Raw genomic sequence first — 20,351 nt, 5'->3', positions numbered from 1 at the left:
TTTGGATTATAAACTTTTCCGAGATATCACTTCATGTGTGAACATAATTTACATAGAATCTCTCACAAAACCAGCGATACAACAGTGAGGAAGTGTAAAGGCTGCATACAATATCGCTGTTATCACTGCGATAAGTGTTGTTTTTGTTATCTTAATGCACCAAATGAACTATTTCGCAAGTAGCAGTTCACTCTTAACATACACTGTGCTTCAACTACAAGATAAAGGTAAACTCAAGGTTTTAAATAGATTTTAATAATAAATCTAAGTTAAATCTTTCCTGAATTGTATTTACTTGTCCGCTTTTAAATATAATTAAGTGGTCAACTTCGGAATATAAAAGATAAATAAAAACAGTTTTTCCAGATTATCTCGGTTTCTGTCGCTCCAATTATCTTGCCACCTATTATAGAAATTGTAGAATATAAGAATTGGGATTTTTCATGTACGAAATTGCTGTTTGAGATAGAGAGCGGTGAATATTAATAAATGAATATATTGAAAATTTGTAAAAGTTTATTAAATCAATGTATTACTATTTATTTTATAGTTATAATAGCATGTTCTCGATTTTATTATTGGTAAGGTGGATTGGGACAACTTTAAAGGTAACCTCTTACTATAGCAATGGCGTATATCTGTACCAAATTAAACTTAAATCTGTACAGCTTGTCCACAGAATCATAATATCTGCTTGCATTTACTATAATTCGCAGTATACGTAAATTAGAACGTATTAAAAAATAAACAATAGGATATTAATTAATTTTACTTGTCACAAATTTATTTGTGTCTTCAATCAAATGAAATAACTGTATGTATTCTTTCGGTGAAATCTTTTTTAGATGAAAGGAGCCATCTTCCTCTAAAAAATTAATTTTTAACAACTAAATTAAAAGTTATGGCCGAATATAAAAAAAAACTATTTTTTGCTTAATTCTCATTAAATATCCTGTAGATTTTGTGTTCCTCTATTATTGTTTCACACATATCCTTTCCCTCAAACGTGTACCACTCTAAGGCACGTTATGAAGAACGCCAAACTGACCTCAGTTGTAAAAAGTAATGGTTTTGTACGTTATCTATAAGATAGATATTAAGGTTTTAATTAAATAAATCAAGATCTAGAGATACTACACATCTGTGGGAAAGGAATTGTGTAAATACACTGGTGGATTACAAAATATAACTATTACTCTTCTTGATACCTTCTTAAAGACATTAGTACGCGTCCTAAATAGAAATAACCTATAAGGATAATGTATCTCATGTAGTTTTACTTGTATTTGTACGTAGGCGGTTTAATATTACAACATACTATACTTAGTTTCTAAATAGCCCAGTCATAAGGTTGAACCAATGTTTACCGTTCCGAAATTCTTATATTATTTAACAATGTCTAACACCAACCGTCAAAAAAGTTATAAAATTCTGATGTTTATTACAATAATGTATATTTCTAGCCAAAGTTATGCTATTTAGGCTTGTTAATGTATTAATTAATACAAATAGCTTAAAATATTTAGTATACCGTAACCTTTTAATAATATTTATGTAAATACTAAGTTTATTTATTTATGTTCGAAAACTCTGTGCGTTGTGAAGAGCTTATAAAATTAGGGGTTTAAATCCATTAATAGTCATTCTGATAGCAAAATGAATTGTATAATTGATAATTTGGCAAATTTAAGCTTCTTAGTAATTTTCAGGAGATGCATTGCAGAAGTTATTAAAACGAACGAATGTAATAGTAATTGAGCTGACTTGAACTGAAAACATGTATTTAAATACTACGTTTTCTGTGATAGATTTAATAAAAAGTAATACAGATGAAACTTTACAAGACGGATTTTGACAAACTACATCATGCGCCGTAATAAAACGAAGATAAAATGTAATATGCATACCATATATTTTACTCCTTAAAAGTTTTCTTTAAACGGGATTATAATTATATAAATTCTTATTTTCCTAAAGTTTGATTTTTTCACTGGTAAAAATGTTTATAGATTTACTTTTAATCACAAATAAAAAAGAATATTTTGCCTTAAAACAATCTTAATGAGAGTTCACGAATCATAAAATACACATACAAGGTGTTTCAGAACACTTGACGGATTGATTTTGTGCTTCAAATATTATACCGCTCAAAAGCATACTAGATTACAGAGTTCTCTTATAAAGTAATCTTATAAATAAAAATGAATCACTAAATATGTTGCTAAAAGCTAATTTTGAGAACGGATAGATCAGTTAGCTAATTATTTTTTAATATTTGTTAAACCCGAGGGAGGTTTATCTGAAGAGAACGATCTGGAAGGTTATCTGGAATATTTTAGAATTCGAAAAAAATAGTAATATTTATGTTTCATAATCCAAATTTAACTGCCACTAAACAGCTGTAAACACTTTCAGTGGAAGTTCGTCGAGGCAGAAACATTTGTTACACTATAAATTTTAGAACAGTACTTGATCAGAAATGATGCAGTTAGAAAAGACAAAGCTAATATGTAAATTGTACTTACGATTGTGCCAATGACGAATTTCGACCATATATTGCATTTAAAGTATTGTTACCGTTATAAATCCGACGTTATTGATCAAAGCTGTGGATGTTTTCACATAAGTTACTCAAAAGTGATGGGCCTCCTTGATATTGAATATGGTATTTTAACAGTGGCTTAAGGAAAAACAGAGAAACGAACACTAATTTCTCTACGATCTATTCTTTCTCAGACTACAGTGAGAAAAACTAGATTTTTCGGACTACCAGCAAAACGGGCTAGAGTGTAGGTTATTTTTGATATCTTAAGGCCAAATTTTGTCTGGTTCAGGGGCTGAACGAGATTTTAGCTTAGTTACTGATTGTTAAAGCTCTGTTCATTAATGTTTTTAAAGTTCATGCTTATAAGCTTTGGCTTACATCATAGTTGCCTGCATAAAAATCATTATCAATATCAGAATGTTCACCTGACATGAAATTTGATATCTTCGGTGGAATTAAAATATCTTTGAACTCTTGGATCTATTATTTCAGAATTATTATTTATATTGAAGCTTTCTTTTATGCTTTTTCAATTGTTGGTCTTTTTTCTTACTAATAAAATTATTTATTATATCCCACTACTTTCTGGTATTCATTTAATTTTCTTCTAGGATATCTGAATAATATTTCTAACTAATCTAATTTTACTAGTTAAATTATTTTTAGCAATTTCAAATAACCTTATGTAATGAATAATATATTTATCTATTTTCCATAAATAATTCTTATGACTAATAAATTATATTATTTCATAATTTAACTAGGGATTTTGTTCATTTTTCTTGTACGTAATTTCTATTTTTCATTGGGAATAAATAATGTGAAATCTATCCCTTGTCAATTATATAATCTGGTTCTATAATTTTTTAAATGAGTAGCAAATTGGGATAGCCTTATTTACTAGTCTATCACTTATCACTCCAAAAGTGATTTGCTAATTTTTCTTCTATTACGAATGAAGTGTAATTACAACCTGTAGATTTAATATTAATATGATCTAAACACAAAAACCCACACGATTGTCATGTAATTAAATTCTTGTAGATTCTAGAATCGTGTTTAAAACTTTATTTGAGTACAATAAATTCAAACAATCTTCTGAACAATACACATTTGGTTAGTTAACACACGTTTAAATCTCCTACCATGAGAAAGTGTGTACTTCTTTTTATAAAATCTAAGCTTTATATTTTATAACCAGATTTATACTTTGGCCTGGGGGTCTATAATGAGCATAATATTAATGTTTTAAAAATGAATAGTTCGCCACTGTCAAATTTACATTATGGTGGATTTAATTATTTGAAACTAATTTCTTCCTTAGTATCATTTGTAGAACAAATGTAAATTTGAACGTAATGAATGTTATAGAAATACATGGTATCTATAATCATTTGATGTTATATTTACTTTATATTATATCATTCCTTTACACTCAGCCAACTTCTGAACGTTATACATTATCTATCAGAAAAAATATTTAATTTCTGAAATTGATTGTGTTGCCATATATTCTAATACTTATTGCTTGAACTGTACAGTGAAAAATCAATACGGCACGACAAAACAGTAAGTAGATACATAAGTAATATAATAATGATAATAATAGAGACCATGTATTGGTATGCTATTTTTATAACTTTATTTTCATATTTTAATGTTTACACTTAACTAGTGGAACTACTACAGGCAACTACAATAAATTGTAAATTATTTCAATTAATTAATTTAAGTTGATTAAAAAAGAATTATAATCTGATTTATCAAGATTTAAATAATTATAACCTAATTAACTCTACTATTAACGCCTACTATTCCTTTTTACAATGAAAATGTTTTGGAATAGTTGCTTAGCTTAATTTTACTAGCCCTCTCAAACGTAATATTATATTGGAAAAAACCATTATGTCACACATACAGTACTAGAAGGAAAGCAGGTTATGAAAACATTTTTCTAATGAAATCAACAAACTAGTATGCAATATCATACAATGGTGATACAATATTTAAAACTAGACTTAAAAAGAATACTTATGTGTTAAAAATTAATATGCTTTAATACAAAATTGGTTTGCTCACGTACTTACTTTATACGAAGTTATGAAGAAAATTGTAGAACTTGTAAAGTTAGGATTGATCTTAGCTTGTAATCTAATATGCAAAATACGATATGAATAACGAATTGAATATAGTGAGATTCCACTGAGTGAAAAGTGCTCAACCAGTAACTCCTGATCGAGATGTTTACTGAATATACTTAACCTTGAGATTGATTCAACAAATATAAACTGAACATATATTAGTTGTGTGTTTTAGGAACAATGGAGCATCCAGTTCCTGATTGGCTCTCTTCTGAGTTTCTGAAACAATGTTTACAACAGGAGCACGGATACGAGGACATAGAGATTACCAAGTTCACTGCTTCACCAGCTATATCAGTGAGGGAGCAGTATAGTAGCTGCCCCATTCGAGTTAAAATAGAATACAGGAAACATAACGGAAGTGATGAGTTAAGATCCCTATCCTTAGTTTTAAAATCTGAACGAAAGCGCGGGGCAGTGAAGGAAGTAATCGACTCGTTTGAATCCTCAGAGTCAACATTCTACAAAAGCTTTATACCCAAAACATTTTCTCTCACCAATATTCCATTTGCTGCAAAAAGTTATTATTCACCACAATTGTCCGTGATTGTTCTTGAAGACTTAAGGGAGAAGGGATTTATTATGGGAGACAAAAGGAATGGTCTGGATTTTGAACACTGCCGCCTGTTTGTGGCTGCTGCGGCCAGTCTCCACGCGGCATCACTCGCTGTCCTGGAAGAAGATCCGAAATTAATTAATATAGTTGGGAAAGAGAAAATGTTTGTATGTGGTCAAGCAGTAACCCCTGGGTTACAAAGAATGGTTTCATGTGCGTTAAGATGTTTGGCCGAATATACCGAAACTTCGGATAGATTTAACAAATATACCGACCTCATCATGGGTTGCAGTAACAACATACTCGAGACTGTAGTAGAAGCGGTAAAAGTCAGAAAAGACGAGTTTAACACGATGAACCACGGAGATGGGTGGAACAACAACATGATGTTTAGGTATAACGATGAAGGATTACCGTGTGAAGTGAGACTGTTAGACTTTCAATATACAAGATATGCGTCTCCTGTCACTGATATTGTTTACTTCATTTGGGCAAGTGCTAACGATGATGTTAGAAGTCACAGGATCGATGAACTGTATACGTTCTTCGTCGATGAAATCAACAAGAATCTAAAACATTTAAATCGTTCTGAACGCTTGTCTCACGAAGAAGTAAGAGTTGTAGTAAAAAGACTTCGCCCTTTGGGTTTATTTGTAGTGGTTAGTTTGCAAATATTCATTGGTGAGAAGATTCCGGAAAATATAAAAGCGTTTTTTACCAAAGGACGAGAAGAAGAGTGTTACCAAATTTATAAGTTGGCTTTCAGTAATGAGGAATATCGGCAAAACCGACTCCCGAAATTAGTTCAGCAACTAGAGTTAGCAGGAATATTTGAATACTTAGAAAGTGCAAAGAGATCCTCCAGCAAACAAGAGTATTGAAAACTCTGTGAAATGAAAATATATCAACGTGTTTAATAATATTTTGGTAACTGCAATTGAATTTATTTAAAGAGCGACATCATTTTAATGTTCATAATGTTTAGGCTATATGTAGTATTCTCTATTCTCGAATACTTTATGATTTTGTAAATATGCAAATATTATTAAAAATATAACTTATCCAAATTTCCTGTGTATAGTGTTATTTATACTATTTAATAATTTAATCCAAAATCAAGGGAAAAATGAAAAAGGGGCTTTCCCTACATTGACTACTGCTGAGCAATCATCAATTACTTCAGGGTCCTAAATAATTGCTCTCTAAACTTAAATTCCAACCATTCTGAAATGGTTGAGAAGATTGGAATTGTAGTGATCATTACTTATTTTCAGGAGTGTTTATAATATAACATTGAAAGAGTATATACCTATGAATTATTATGTTATTTAATAGGAATAGCATGCAAAGGTGTGGGTAATGAATCAGTAATAAAGAAAGTAATTTCCTTAAACTATACTTAACTAAAAAAATCTTACTCCTAGAGTTTATATTAACATAAATACTGTAAAACATTCAAATTTGTATCTTTAAGTGTTTATGTTTGACCCTAGTTACACAATTGTTTAAACATTTTTTCTTAAGTGTCAGCGTACTAACTATTTATAGCCTACTTAAAGAGCTGTAAGCTCCAAACAAGCCCTAAAAACTTGGAACGGATATTTCTGATTTATTTTGCTTTAGTTCATTACCATTTTGGTTATGATGTTTTGAGTGATTTACTAAAGAGTCTGAGGCAATTTGTTATAGTTAGCATGTTTTTAGTACAAAAACTAGAAAGAAATATTAACTTTGAGATAATGTTTCTCAGACTTGTAAACGGGTCTAGTTTCATTCCGCCACCGATATTTGGCTCAAAGACCCAAATACCAGTTTAGTTTTAAATAAACGATCGTTTGGCCAACGATACGTGGGTGTAATTGAAACGATTTACTTCAAAAACAAAAAATAACCTAAATTGTTTCTTGGACCAAACAGCTCATTTACTATGTAAAATTTGAATTTAAACTCAAGTTCACTGGCGATACAAAAAGTTTATCTATAAATCTTAATAGCTTTTATGGTTCGTTGGGCCATCTTTAAAAAGCAAGCTTGTTTTCTCTCACATCATATTAACCACCTAGCTGGCGTTATTTCTTCAGCAGCTTCCATCCATAACATATTACGTTACATACCTTTACTTCTTCAGTACTATTTAAAGTCGGTAATTATTGTAGATACCACCCATGGCAGTTTTGTGAATAAAGTTTAGAAAACATTTATATGAAGGTGAATTTACCTTTCAATTTAACTTTGAGTTCAGTGATTAGCTAAATAACAATACTAGTTTCAATCACTGATTATGTGTATACAGACATATAAAATAATCAGGAAATATTGGTCAAAAATCAAAAGCGACACAGTTTTCTATGTTTCTAGTGTAATTATAAAAACTAAATGGGTGCTACGTACTAAAACTTAAAAATAGTTTGCAAACTTTGAATAAAAGCCGAATGGGAATTCTATACGAGTATAATAAGAAAGTAGGATTTATCTATTAGGTTATTAATTATTATAGTAGTGTATTTTAGCATTATATAAAGCATATACACTTATTACTGACGAATGGGAAACTATTATTGTAATTGTGTAAGATAATTTTATTGTAAGACTGCAATCATTGTTTTGGATCGGTAATGGTAGGCCTACATGTCTGATATTAATCGTAAACATAATAATTTAATTTCCCCATGCAATACACCACTGTTGGAATGTTTATTTCCATTATGACTCCAATTTTTTTCTTGGTGGCGTTTTCTTCAGCTCCCTTCCAAGTTCAAGAATACAAACTTGAATTATGTCCCACCACAAAACATTGCTGTAATTATTAATTAGTTTTCATTTGCAGCAAAAGGAATCTAGTGAATCTTTCAGCACAATAAGACATTATTCACAGCCAAACAATTAAAATGATCATTGGGCCCGGTGAGTTTTCCTCAAATAATTTATACTTCAGAGAAGACAGTCAAAATATTAGTTCTTATTCTGACACGGGCGTTTTTACAACTAACATTACTTACAGAATTAAATTCTTGATATGTTTCGGTCTTTATACTTCAAGGCCTTTGTGGAGAGCCATCTTCAGTCAACAGGCCGCTCGTATTCAGGTTCTGGAATCTCGTAGTCTTTACATCCAGACATCTGGAATCACAAGTATAGTAATATAGGCTATGTCTCAGAGCTTCTTGTCTCTATTAGCCCCAAGCCTCTGAAAGCCTTCAATATTTAGATGCCTCTGGAAGTTCCAAAATTCAAGCTGTAAATGGCTTATATGAGTCTCCAGTCACTGAAAACTCTCAAATTTACATTGAAACTGTCTTCTAGGATGTTGAAAGACTACTTATGGGTTTGAAAGGCTAATTATGATCATAAGAATGATCAATTCTTATAGAAATTATTTATGAAATTTTAAAAATGTATCAGGTCTATAGATATATTTTATGTTGTTGAGGTAAGGAAGTACCTTAATTTCGTTAATTTTGACTAAAAAACAAATACATCATTACTTTACTAAAGTACATCTGGAGGAACTTTCCGGTGCAATGTAGAAAATACCAGATTAGCTCTACATCGAGTTCTTAACAGAGTGTTCGAAGCACGAAGAAAACAAAAACATAGTATTGATAACTTTGAAAGTTTCACCTGTCATCCCTCCAGGAGAGCAGTACGCGAGCTGTCCTCTTCGGGTTGAAATCAACTAGCAAGGAAAGTGATTAGCTTTTCGCCTTGTCTCTCATCATCACATCAGAAGTGAGGGAGTAGTGAAGGAGGTAGTCAGTAGTTATTGCTGTTGCGAATCTGTGAAATTGTCTACTTCCAAAATTATTTGAATAACTAGAGCTTACAGGTTTTTTGTATTCCTTATCAAGTAATTATAAGTAATTATACTTAAGTTAATTATTAAAAACATATAGAAATAATGTTTCTAAAATTTTCACTACCTTTTTTGCAAGTAAACTGTATGGCTCTGCGTGTTTTCGAGGAGCTTACCTCAGGAACGATTATCTCTGCGTCTAGGAAGTGGATCTGCCTTGAACTCAAGACAATTTTGAAAACCACATACGTCATTGAAAATAGTCACCAAAAGTAATTTGAAATAATTCTACTTTCTATATCTAATCACTTTTCGTTGCCGAGTGCCCGGAAGTTCGTAACCATGCAGACGTTAACACATTCCCGTCCATACCTAAGTAGGTCTACTGTCAGTGGTAGTTTACTCGGAGAAATACAAACTATGAGTGAAACACTTCATACACCATAGCTGAATCATCAAGATCATCTCTCGAAGTTGCTTTTAACTGCTAGACACTATTCAAAATAACCATTTCTAAATATTCCTAATCTTCTGTCAGAAATCCTCATCAATTATCAAGAAAGTAACTAATCAGAAACATGCTTTATCTGGGTGAAACATGAGGCTAGAAAAATTGTTGTTAAGATTTTCAAGCACAAAATATTTCCTATCCGTTGCAACAAACCATGAAGTTATTGCAACCGCCTATGAAAATGACTTTGGAAACAGAAAAAACTGTACACAAGCAGTTCTGATGTCAGTGTTGGCAGTTGGGATACACCCCAGCTCTATATCAATCTGTAAAATACCGCAACTTACTTCTAAGAGATCCAAGGCCTTAAAATAAGACTACTATAGTGGAGTAGTGGTTTATGTATTATTTAAATTGTTTTAATGATGTAGATATTTATAGGCGGGGAAATATAATTTTATCTGTTTTCTTAAAGTGGACTTTAGATAATTGGTCTATTTGGTCTAATTAGATTTTTGATAACAAATATCAATATATCAATCGATCATTGTAAAAGCATATGTAAACAATAAAACGGAAAACAAAACTGTAATAGAATACAAAAGTACTTTAAAACTTGTTTGTATGTAATTAATAAAATAGTAAATCATATGCCATTTTAATGTTTGATTTATAACCAATGAATGTGACGTCAGAAGCACATCGGTTCCCGTGAAAGATGAAAGTCTACGAAGAACAAATATACCAGCACAGACTTTACGTGCGACATGATTTACGTGAAAGGAGAAGGTAAGATTCCTATCAACAATTAGGCCTAAAAACTTGACCATCCGCTCAGAACAAACCTCTGCATCGCCAACCCAAACACTCAAAGAGTCATTGCGTCTTGATGAAATCGAAAAGTCTAGCAATGTAGTTTTATCAGCATTCACGGCCAAACCATTACTCTGAAACCACTGGACTATAATTGAATTACATTGAACAAACGTATTCATCTCCATATTGAAACGGCAAGACTCATCAATTACAAGTGATGTGTCGTCAGCAAACAAACACAACAAGCCCCTCGAAACACAACTGCTGAGGTCATTCACATACAAAATAAAGAGGAAGGGTCCTAGTATGGAGCCCTGTGGCACACCCGTCTTGACAATCTGCTCGTCGGAAAAGCATCTTTTCCTAGTATTTACGTCAACGTATGGAATTTCCACAACTTGTCTACGCTGACTCAAGAAAGATGACAGCCATTGATTTGCCAAACCACGCACACCCACTCTGTCAAGCTTTTGCAAAAGAAGTTCATGCGAAACCATGTCAAATGCTTTTCTCAAATAAAAAAAGATACCAGCAGAAAACTTTCCCTCATCAAGAGCATTAACAACTTTATCCAAGAGAGCAAACATTGCCTTCACAGTTGAAACTCCCTTGAAAAAACCAAATTGTTTGTCAAACAAGACGTTATTACTCTCCAGGAAAGCCGTTAACCTTATCAAAACTGCCTTCTCAAACACCTTAAAAAATGTCGATCAGATCGAAATAGGCCTGAAATTATCAAGTTCCTAAACCAGTCCTCTTTTATGCAATGGCTTCACTATAGACAACTTTAAAATGTCAGGAAACATGCCATTTTCAAACGAAAAATTTATCAAATGGGCAAGTGGCCTAACAAAATACTCCGTACATGATTTAAGAAGCTTCGATGATATATTGTCGAAGCCAGAAGAAGCCTTTGCTTTTATAGATCTGATGATGTCAGATACTTCCACTTCAGAAACAGGTGAAAAGAAAAATGAAGACACCCTTGCACTTGATTGTTGTTGAAGAAGAGACAACAATGTGGAAGATGAACTTGCATTCGACACATTAATGAAGAAATCTTTGAACAAGTTGGAAACGTCTTTCGGATCCCTAACAATGACTCCATTACTATCTTTGATGGTTCGAGGAATATCTGCTGAAACTCTTGCCTTACCTCTATGCTCGTTCACTATGTCCCACACAGTCTTAACTTTATTTGAGGAAGTCTGCAGTAAATGTTTAACTTTAGATGACTTAGCTTCCCTCACACTAGCCCTAAATTGCCTCTTCAAAGAAAGGTAGTGTTTTCTTCTCTCATCAGAAGAACTCAGGTCTTTAGTTTTATAATACCAACGCACAACCAAATCACGTAGCTCAATTTGCTCCTGGGTTAAAAGATGTCTAAAAAGATTTTCCTCTACAAATGGTCGCTTAAGCATAGACTTAGGGCAACCAGGACCAGATAAACACCTGACATGTGAGATTTGTGCATGGTGATCGGACAAGGCATTTATCACGACAGAGCAACTGAAAATGTTTTCAGAAAGATCAGTATATACATGATCGATTAGGGTCCGGGAGTTTTTAAATTCCCTCGTAAATGAAGTTACTCTATTGCTTAAATCGTGAGATGCCATCATGGATAAAAGCTTATCTACTTTTATGTCAGGAACAGAGAGATTAACATTGAAATCACCCACAACAACAGTTTTAACTGCTGGATTTGTGATATTGTGAAGGCAATCGGATAAACATTTATAAAACATCTCATGTTCTTGCACTGACGCTGAAAAAGGTTTCGGCTTATAAGCGGCAACAACAAGAAGAGGAAACTGTCTGAACTGAAAGATCGCTGCCGCAAGCTCACACCTACCCTCCTGACAATATCGGGAGACATCTAAAACATTGTGTTTTATTGAAGATTTACTAAAGATGCAAACACCTCCCTTTTAGTAAATTGTCCTACAGAAAGCTGTAACACCAGTGTAACCATGCAGTGACAAAATCTCAAACTCAAAATCTCTCAGGTGGTGTTCAGATAAACAAATTATGTCTACATTTCGGCGTCAATAAAAAGTTGAAAATTATCAATCTTGTTACTAAGACCGCGAACATTTTGATGCAGAATCTTTACAGTATCAGGCGGGCCATCTAGATGTCCAGGATCTGCCACTGCAGAGTCTCCGGGGGGATGTGCTACCTTACAACTGCCGACAGCACGTCTGTGTCGTTTCCCAACTGGTCAATATTCGAAGAGCACAGAATTGAATCGTTTAGTTGAGCCAAATGAGAAGCACTGGGAAGCACTTTATATTGCTCATGTGATGACCGAGGACTGGAAAGTGCTACGCTCACATCAGCAGATGACTGAAGACCAAGGCACAGATTTGACTCGGATGGCGACTGAATACTGGGGCACACATCATTAGTCTCCGCTGATACCTGAAAGTTGGGACACACACTTGACACATTAGACGTTGCTTCATGAATAGTTCTCAGTGAGAGAAAAATGAGGTTACCGAAACACTCATTACCCCTACTATTCAGATGTGTTCCATCACGTGCAAGAGGATAGGGCCTTATCACTTCAGTGACATCAAAAAATTCGACATTAAAATTATTACACATCAACATCAGTTGATCATTTTAATGGAAGAGGGCTCTCTGACTGATATCCTTCCTCGTGAGAACGCTATTCACTATTATAACAGAGTTTGGGAAGGTCCGTTTAGCCGTACTCAACAAGTCAGCCATCGAATGGAGTGCCTCACGCTTACCCCAGCCACCGTCATACCCAGGGCCACCATTGTAGCCACGACCAAGGTTGTTAGTGCCTACCAAGAGATATATTATTTCAGGTTGTGCAGACATATTTTTCAAGCTTACCCTTTATATGACAAATTCTCGACCCCGGATTTACATCCACGATAGCTGCCTCCTCTGCAAACCTTTTCCCCGAGAAACGCAAAAGAGAATCTCCGATCAATAAAACACTTGACATTGGCCTCGTTTGTGCTTTGTTTTCTGTTTTATTTAAACAATTTGAACTATCTACCCTATTGGACACATTTCCTCTTACATCTGAGTGCAAGGCACTGCAGTGAGAAAAAGCTTCGTTGACTGCATTTGAATAACATTGGTTAGATATGTTAGCAGATGGTTTAGGTTTTTTCATTTTGTGTTTTAAGGACTTAACTTTCCATTTTCCTGATGAATTACACCTGATTGTTTCATTTACATCATTACCCTCAAACTCCAGCACATGAAATCGATTGGTACATTGTACTGTTTTGTTGTTCTGTAGAGAAAACTTACATTCTCTGTTCTTAATACTACGCTTGCTCTTACATTTGACCTTTCCAAGTTTCAGAATGATTCACTGATATATCTTTACATTCAACATTGTTATGCCTATTTAACAAGTAATTATCAATATCACTAATATTTACATTGGTTTTTGAACAATTAGAGCCATCAGCAGAGAGCTCTGTAGTTGCAGTAGGCTGTACAAGTAACGAATCATGATAGTTGGTAACTAAGAGACTATAAGGCCCCTCGATACCAGTCACAGAAGGAAAAGCCTTTTACTGGTATGAACCTTTTACAAAATCCCTCGTTAACAAACTTAGCATTGACCAGAACACTTAGTCCACACTCATAATTGTTACTCTGTTGAGTACAACTCAGCTCGTTGAAATTACTCATATTAAATCCCAGCTTGGTTGCAACAGTTTTTGCAGATGATAAATTTGTGCCTTGGAGCGAGTCAAAGTGGTAAACCAACTTACTAGCTATGTCAACAAACATTAAGCTCCAGTGTGACCCATTATCTTGCTTGAATGTAACTGGATTGTCACTAATACATAAAAAAGCATAATGTTTCTCAGAGAACCTTAAGTCTCCTAAGAGTTTTTTTACATCGTCGAAAGTAGCATGCTTTATCAGTTGAGTTAAAGAGAGACCCATAAAAATTACTTTGGAAGATTTATCTTCAGAATTGCTGTGAAAAGCCTGAAAATAAGAATCAAGCAAGGTGTCATCGACCCATCTACTTTTAAGGCAGGACTTTTCCTCTGCTTTCTTAACTGAGGATTTTAGATTAGTTACCAAGTCGGTCAACTCTATCCTTTGTTTATTACTAGCTTCTAGTTCTAACCTAATACTAGCTATAATCTTATCTTTATCATGAATAGCGGATCGCAAAGACAAACATTCATTACTTAAACTTTCCAACTTTGACTTAACGTTAACTAGACTAGATGTCATGATAGACTTTTCTTTCATTTCAATGTCTTTCTCTTCACGGACGGCGTCCAATTCACTAAATGAAGCATTCAGGTCACATTGTCTTTGCTGTTTTTCCCGTTCAAGCCGGGATTCAAGAGTTAAAATGTTACTCTGAAGGTCTTTAATTACTGTTTCAGAATTATTATTAGAAGTCATCACCTCATCCAAACGCTGGAGTAATTTAGTTATGTTTAACTGTACATCTGTTAATATAATGTCGGGATGATTAGCCTCTAACTTCTTTAAATCCAGGCAGAGATTTGTAATTACTGTCTCCGTTTCCACGTCAAAGCCATCCGTGCTAGCAAATGTATTCTCAATCAAATTGACAGTGCAATTTGACATTCCACGTGTTATCACCATTTTATTGCGTCTACACAGACTCACTAAGATAACCACTTTAGGTGACACAATGTCAAACGCCTAAACATAAATAACTGCAAGCCCAAAATACACGTATGAAAAGTAGTTGCAGCGTAGAAATTGAAGGCGCAACAATAAACCTTCGCAGCGGGTAGGTGCAGCCGAGCTAGCCTGGCCGTACAGCAGTTCCATCACATCATTTTAAAGGGCTTATCTAGCAGAGTTTAATGCCGCAAACCGCACTCAAAAATATATACATATTGACCTATGCTCCTGTTTAAGATGTCTTTCTGACTCCTTGCGGGACGTCCCCATGATATTACAGAAAACTGATAGTTCCTTCAAAAAGTAGATTTTTAGGTGTAGTGCTGATGTACCAAATCTTGTTGATTTATCTGTTATCGTTCAGAAAATATTATACCTGTGCAGGACTTTATGTACACCCTGTATACATAGACATACTTTTATATAGTTTTGTTTGTCTGATGATGTGTTCCTTGAATACGAAAAGCCTCACAGAAATAAAAAAAAAAAAAACAGTAGCAGTCGTGGGACTGCCGATAGAAGTGAAAACGGAACTATTAAGTTGAGAGTAATTAACAATACGTTATAGTAGCAGTACATCTGTAATTGTAAATGTGACGCGTTTTTAATTTTCCAATTTTAAAATCCACGAAAAAATATTATCAAATAACTAGAAATCTATTTTACCACGCTAGTAAGATAAATCTTATACCGTAATAATACTCATTTCATGATGAAGAGGTTAAATATTAAAAACATAATTAAAATGAATAATGCTAAATTTTAAATACAAATATTCGTACAAATATTAAAAATGTTTAAAAATATATTCGTTGTTTTCATTATTAATTTATCTGTATAAAAATATGTTGTAATTGCTCAATATTAATAGTTAGTTAAACATAGAATACAAGTGAGTAAACACCGAGTGAACAACAATGAGTTGAACACCGTTGTAAATAATACAGTTATTGCTACGGATAAAGTATATAATTGCAATAATAATTAAACCCACAATATTTTTAAAACTAATAAATTAGTTAAATTAACTTGGTTCTTTCGTAAAGGAATTTTTTTGCACAATAAACTAATTTATTGAGTTAACACTGTATCAGTGAGCCAATGCGCCAACTACAGCTCCGGCAGAAACGTTCACTCATCACTTCATACGCTACTACAGGCTAAACTAAACTTCCAATAAAAAAATGATAAATTACAAAAAAAATATTCATCTATTTTCACACAACTTTCTCGCTGACAAATTTTGTCTGACCAAAAAATAAAAAAAATCCTCGCTTACTACTTTTTTCTTGTCATTGTAAACGCTATGTAAAATGTAAACAATAATCAAAATTATTTCGAAATTTGTTTAATATTTAAAAATGTAACCAATAGATTGCCAATATTAAGAGCTTTAATTTGACGCATCTTACAGAATTGTACGACATTGGCTTCACTTTTAAATCGCGAGAGGAAGCCGTAAAGGTCACTGATTTTCGCAGTCTGTTTTCATACTCCGCCGGGACAGTTTTAACACAGCGAGACTGACTTTTTCATGCAGGTTAGTAGTCCGCGGCCAAGTCTACGGTTAAAAAAAAAACAGCGAGACTGACTTTTTCATGCAGGTTAGTATCATTAGCATGTCGGTGACGCGAACCGAGGATTTTACCCTCTACCAAAACGCTCAACGCGCCTAAAGAAGTTTTCACTTCAAAAAATTATTGTTTTTAAATTTAGAAATAATTCAAATAAGAAAAGAGCTTCTATAATGTATTGTTTATTATTTTCAATTTCTTCACATTTACAGTGAGTACAAATATTTTTATCGCTGTTTTAGGTTTCAGCAATTAGGTAAGTACACATATGTCTCAAAAAATGGCCCAAAACATAAGATGGTCAGAATTTGACGCAGAAGACTCCCTTTGAAGCTCTATATGTTCTAAAATATTAACAATATTTTTCAGTTTATAAAGAAACAAACGCCTAGTGTCACGTTAATAAACTTTTAGCCGTACATTGCTATTACATTTTAAGTATTAGATATAAAAGAGAATGTTATTATCTAACAAAGTAAATTAGGTTAGACAGTTTGGTTTATCTTTGGTCAAGAAATAATTAACACCTGAAAATATTGGTAGATACGTCAGAGACACCCTGTATATACGGTCGGTATATACAGTGTGTTCACAAAATGGTGTTACACACTTCTGTGGGTGATTCAAGCCTATGTGCCAAAATTGGTTTCTTTAGCTTAACGGCTAGCAGCTAAACGAAACATTTCTTGACCTATGACATATTTTGTTTGAAGAGATGAATACTATGACCCACATAAGCTTGATACACCCTTTGTAAATATTCTGTTTATATGAATACTAAATTTAACTTATTTAGATTCTGAAACTCTGTGCAAAATGTCAACGTATGGGGAATTAAGAAGATTTAGGACAATAAATGTTTCCATGTCAGTGATTTATTTTTAGGTGCGTTGGGAAAGTCATTTTAGAATCAGACATCTAATTCCATTAATACCCATTCTGATAGCAAAATATATGTTATAACTGATAATTCGGTACACAAAAATATAAGATTCATAGTAATTTTTCAAGAGATATATTGCGTAAGTTATTAAAATGGAAGTAATGTTTGTTTTAACTTAAATAATATGTTTAAACATAACTTTTTCTGTTATAAAGTTAGGGAAAAGCAATGCAAATGAAATTTTACAACACGCATTTGACAAACTACGCTACGCCGTCATAAGATTAAGATAATGTGCAATATGCATACATAAAGTTTACTCGACGGTTTTCTTTTAAACGGATAATAATTCTATACATCTTATTTTCTTAACGTTTGATGTTTTTACTGGTAAATTATTTATAGTGTGACATTTTATCACAAATATAAAGGAATATTTTGCTGTAAACAAGTCTTTAATTTTCAAGTACAAAGACGCATAAAATACACATACAAAGTTTCAGACCTCGTGGATTGATCTCGTGCTTAAACCATAATACTGCTAAAAATATAGTTATACCTAATCAAAGCGTTTCTTTAGCAATTAATAATATAGTATAATATACAACATTTCACAACAAATGTCACCAATGATATTCCAAAAGATCCAAAATCACCACAGCTTCTAGTGTTTTTTGTTGGACGTAATGTATTTATCCAATATTGTACGTTTGAGAGGATTATTAAAATTAAGCTAAGGACTTATTCCAATAAAAATTCATTGTAAAAAAGTCATAGCACATTAGTAATAGACTTAATTAGGCTATTTGCAATATTATACTATGTTAATAAAGTAATGAAAAAGAAAATAAATTTCAGTTAATTCGTAGTTATGGAGAACATTGTAGAACTTTTCATAAATCCGATGTCTTTAATATATGCAATTACTTTAAAACAGTTTTGTAAAGGGATCTAGCTCTAGTAATCTGATATTCAAAATACGAAGTACATACAGTTGGAAATTATAATATGTATGGTCAACCAGTACCCCTAGAGTTACAAACATTACTTTCATGTGCGTTGAGATGTTTCGCTGAATATACTGAAACTTCTGACAGAATCACAAAAAATAAACTGAACATATATTATTTGTGTGTTTTAGGAACAATGGAGCAGCCGGTTCCTGATTGGCTCTCTTCTGAATTTCTTAAAGAGTGTTTACAACAAGAGCACGGTTACGAGGATATAGAGATTACCAAGTTCACTGCTTTAACAGCTTTACCAGTGGGGGAGCAGTATGGTAGCTGCCCCTTCCGAGTTAAACTAGAATACAGGAAACAGAAAGGAAGTGATGAGTTGTGTTCCTTATCATTAGTTTTAAAATCTGAATTGAAGGGTGGGGTAGTGAAAGAAGTATTCGACACCCTTGAATACTCAGAATCAATATTCTACCAACGCTTTCTGCCCAAAGCCATTTCTATCACCAATACTCCATTTACAGCAAAAAGTTTTTACTCACCGAAATTGTCCGTGATTGTTCTTGAAGACTTAAAGGAGAAGGGATTTATTATGGGAGACAAACAGAATGGTCTGGATTTTGAACACTGCCGCCTGTATGTGGCTGCTGCGGCCAGTCTCCACGCGGCATCACTCGCCGTTCTGGAAGAAGAACCGGAATTAATTAATATAGTTGGGAAAGAAAAGATGTTTGTATGTGGTCAAGCAGTAACCCCTGTCTTACGAACAATGGTGTCATGTGCATTGAGATGTTTGGCCGAATATACTAAAACTTCGGATATATTCAACAAATATACCGACCTTATCAGAGATTGCAGTACCACCATGCTTAATAAGGTAGCAGAAGTGGTGAAACCCAGAAGAGACGAGTTTAACGCTATGAACCACGGAGATGGTTGGGCCAACAACATGATGTTTAGGTATAACGATAAAGGATCACCGTGTGAAGTGAGACTGTTAGACTTTCAATTGACAAGATATGCGTCTCCTGTCACTGATATTGTTTACTTCATTTGGACAAGTGCCAACGATGATGTTAGAACTCGCAGAATCAATGAACTGTATGAGCTCTATGTTGAAGAACTCAACAAGAACCTAAAGCATATCAATCGTTCTGAAAGCTTGTCTCACGAAGAAGTAAAAGTTGTGGTTAAAAGACTTATTCCTTTGAGTTTCGTTATGGGGGTCATTATACAAATATTCATTGGTGAGAATGCTCCGGAAAATATAGAAGCGCTTTTCATAAAAGGGCAAGAAGAAGAGTCTTACCAAATTTATAAGTCAGCTTTCAGTAATGAGAGATTTCGTAAAATCCGACTCCCAAAATTAATTCAGCAACTAGAATTAGCAGGAGTATTTGAATACTTGGAAAATGCATAGAGATACTTCAGCAAATAAAAAGAGTATTGAAAACTCGATGGAATGAAAACTACCAACGTAGTTAATAATTGTATGGTAACTGAAGTGTTACTTATTTAAACAGTCACATATTAATGTAAATAAACTTTATGTAGTATCGAATACTATTCTCTATCCTCGAATACTTGTTGCTTTTTGTAAATATGAAAATATTATTAAGAATACAATTCTCTCACCGATGTTTTGTGGTATATTTTCAGCCATCCCAACGTTGTTGCTATCAAAATGCTAGATCTGGTGCTAATACAAATGTATAAGCAACGCACATATTGTTCTAATTGACGTGTAAAGGATTGACGGGCTTTTGCTCCCAGATGGTATGTTATCAGTCAATTATGCACTCGTCGTCATATGTCATAATACATATTTCATGTACGTGTGTATGCCGTGCAACCTCAAATGAGGTTTTTAAAATGGATGTCATATCCCGTGGGCCCTACCGCTAAGATAAGAGATAGTCAGGAAGATATCAATTTTTCATTATTCTGCTCGGAAATTGA

At 33.3% G+C, this 20,351-nt stretch overlaps 1 protein-coding gene across 3 annotated transcripts; it reads left to right on the top strand.

Moving 5' to 3' along the window:
- Positions 1-20,030, top strand: LOC124370032. 3 transcript variants are annotated; one of them, XM_046828351.1, is made up of 2 exons: positions 1-227; positions 18,578-20,030. In XM_046828351.1, exons 1-2 carry the CDS (start codon positions 155-157, stop codon positions 19,810-19,812), a joined length of 1,308 nt encoding a protein of 435 aa, XP_046684307.1. In that variant the 5' UTR covers positions 1-154; the 3' UTR covers positions 19,813-20,030. The 3 variants fall into 3 exon arrangements, with proteins under 3 accessions (XP_046684307.1, XP_046684298.1, XP_046684314.1); XM_046828342.1 differs by lacking the exon at positions 18,578-20,030 and adding an exon at positions 4,862-6,318 and having other exon boundaries at positions 76-227; XM_046828358.1 differs by lacking the exon at positions 18,578-20,030 and adding an exon at positions 4,849-6,318 and having other exon boundaries at positions 172-227.
- The last annotated feature ends 321 nt before the right edge of the window (positions 20,031-20,351 follow it).

Source organism: Homalodisca vitripennis, chromosome 1 (genome assembly GCF_021130785.1).
Source record: "Homalodisca vitripennis isolate AUS2020 chromosome 1, UT_GWSS_2.1, whole genome shotgun sequence".
Taxonomy (NCBI): domain Eukaryota; kingdom Metazoa; phylum Arthropoda; class Insecta; order Hemiptera; family Cicadellidae; genus Homalodisca; species Homalodisca vitripennis.
This window is presented reverse-complemented; position numbering and strand designations above follow the sequence as displayed.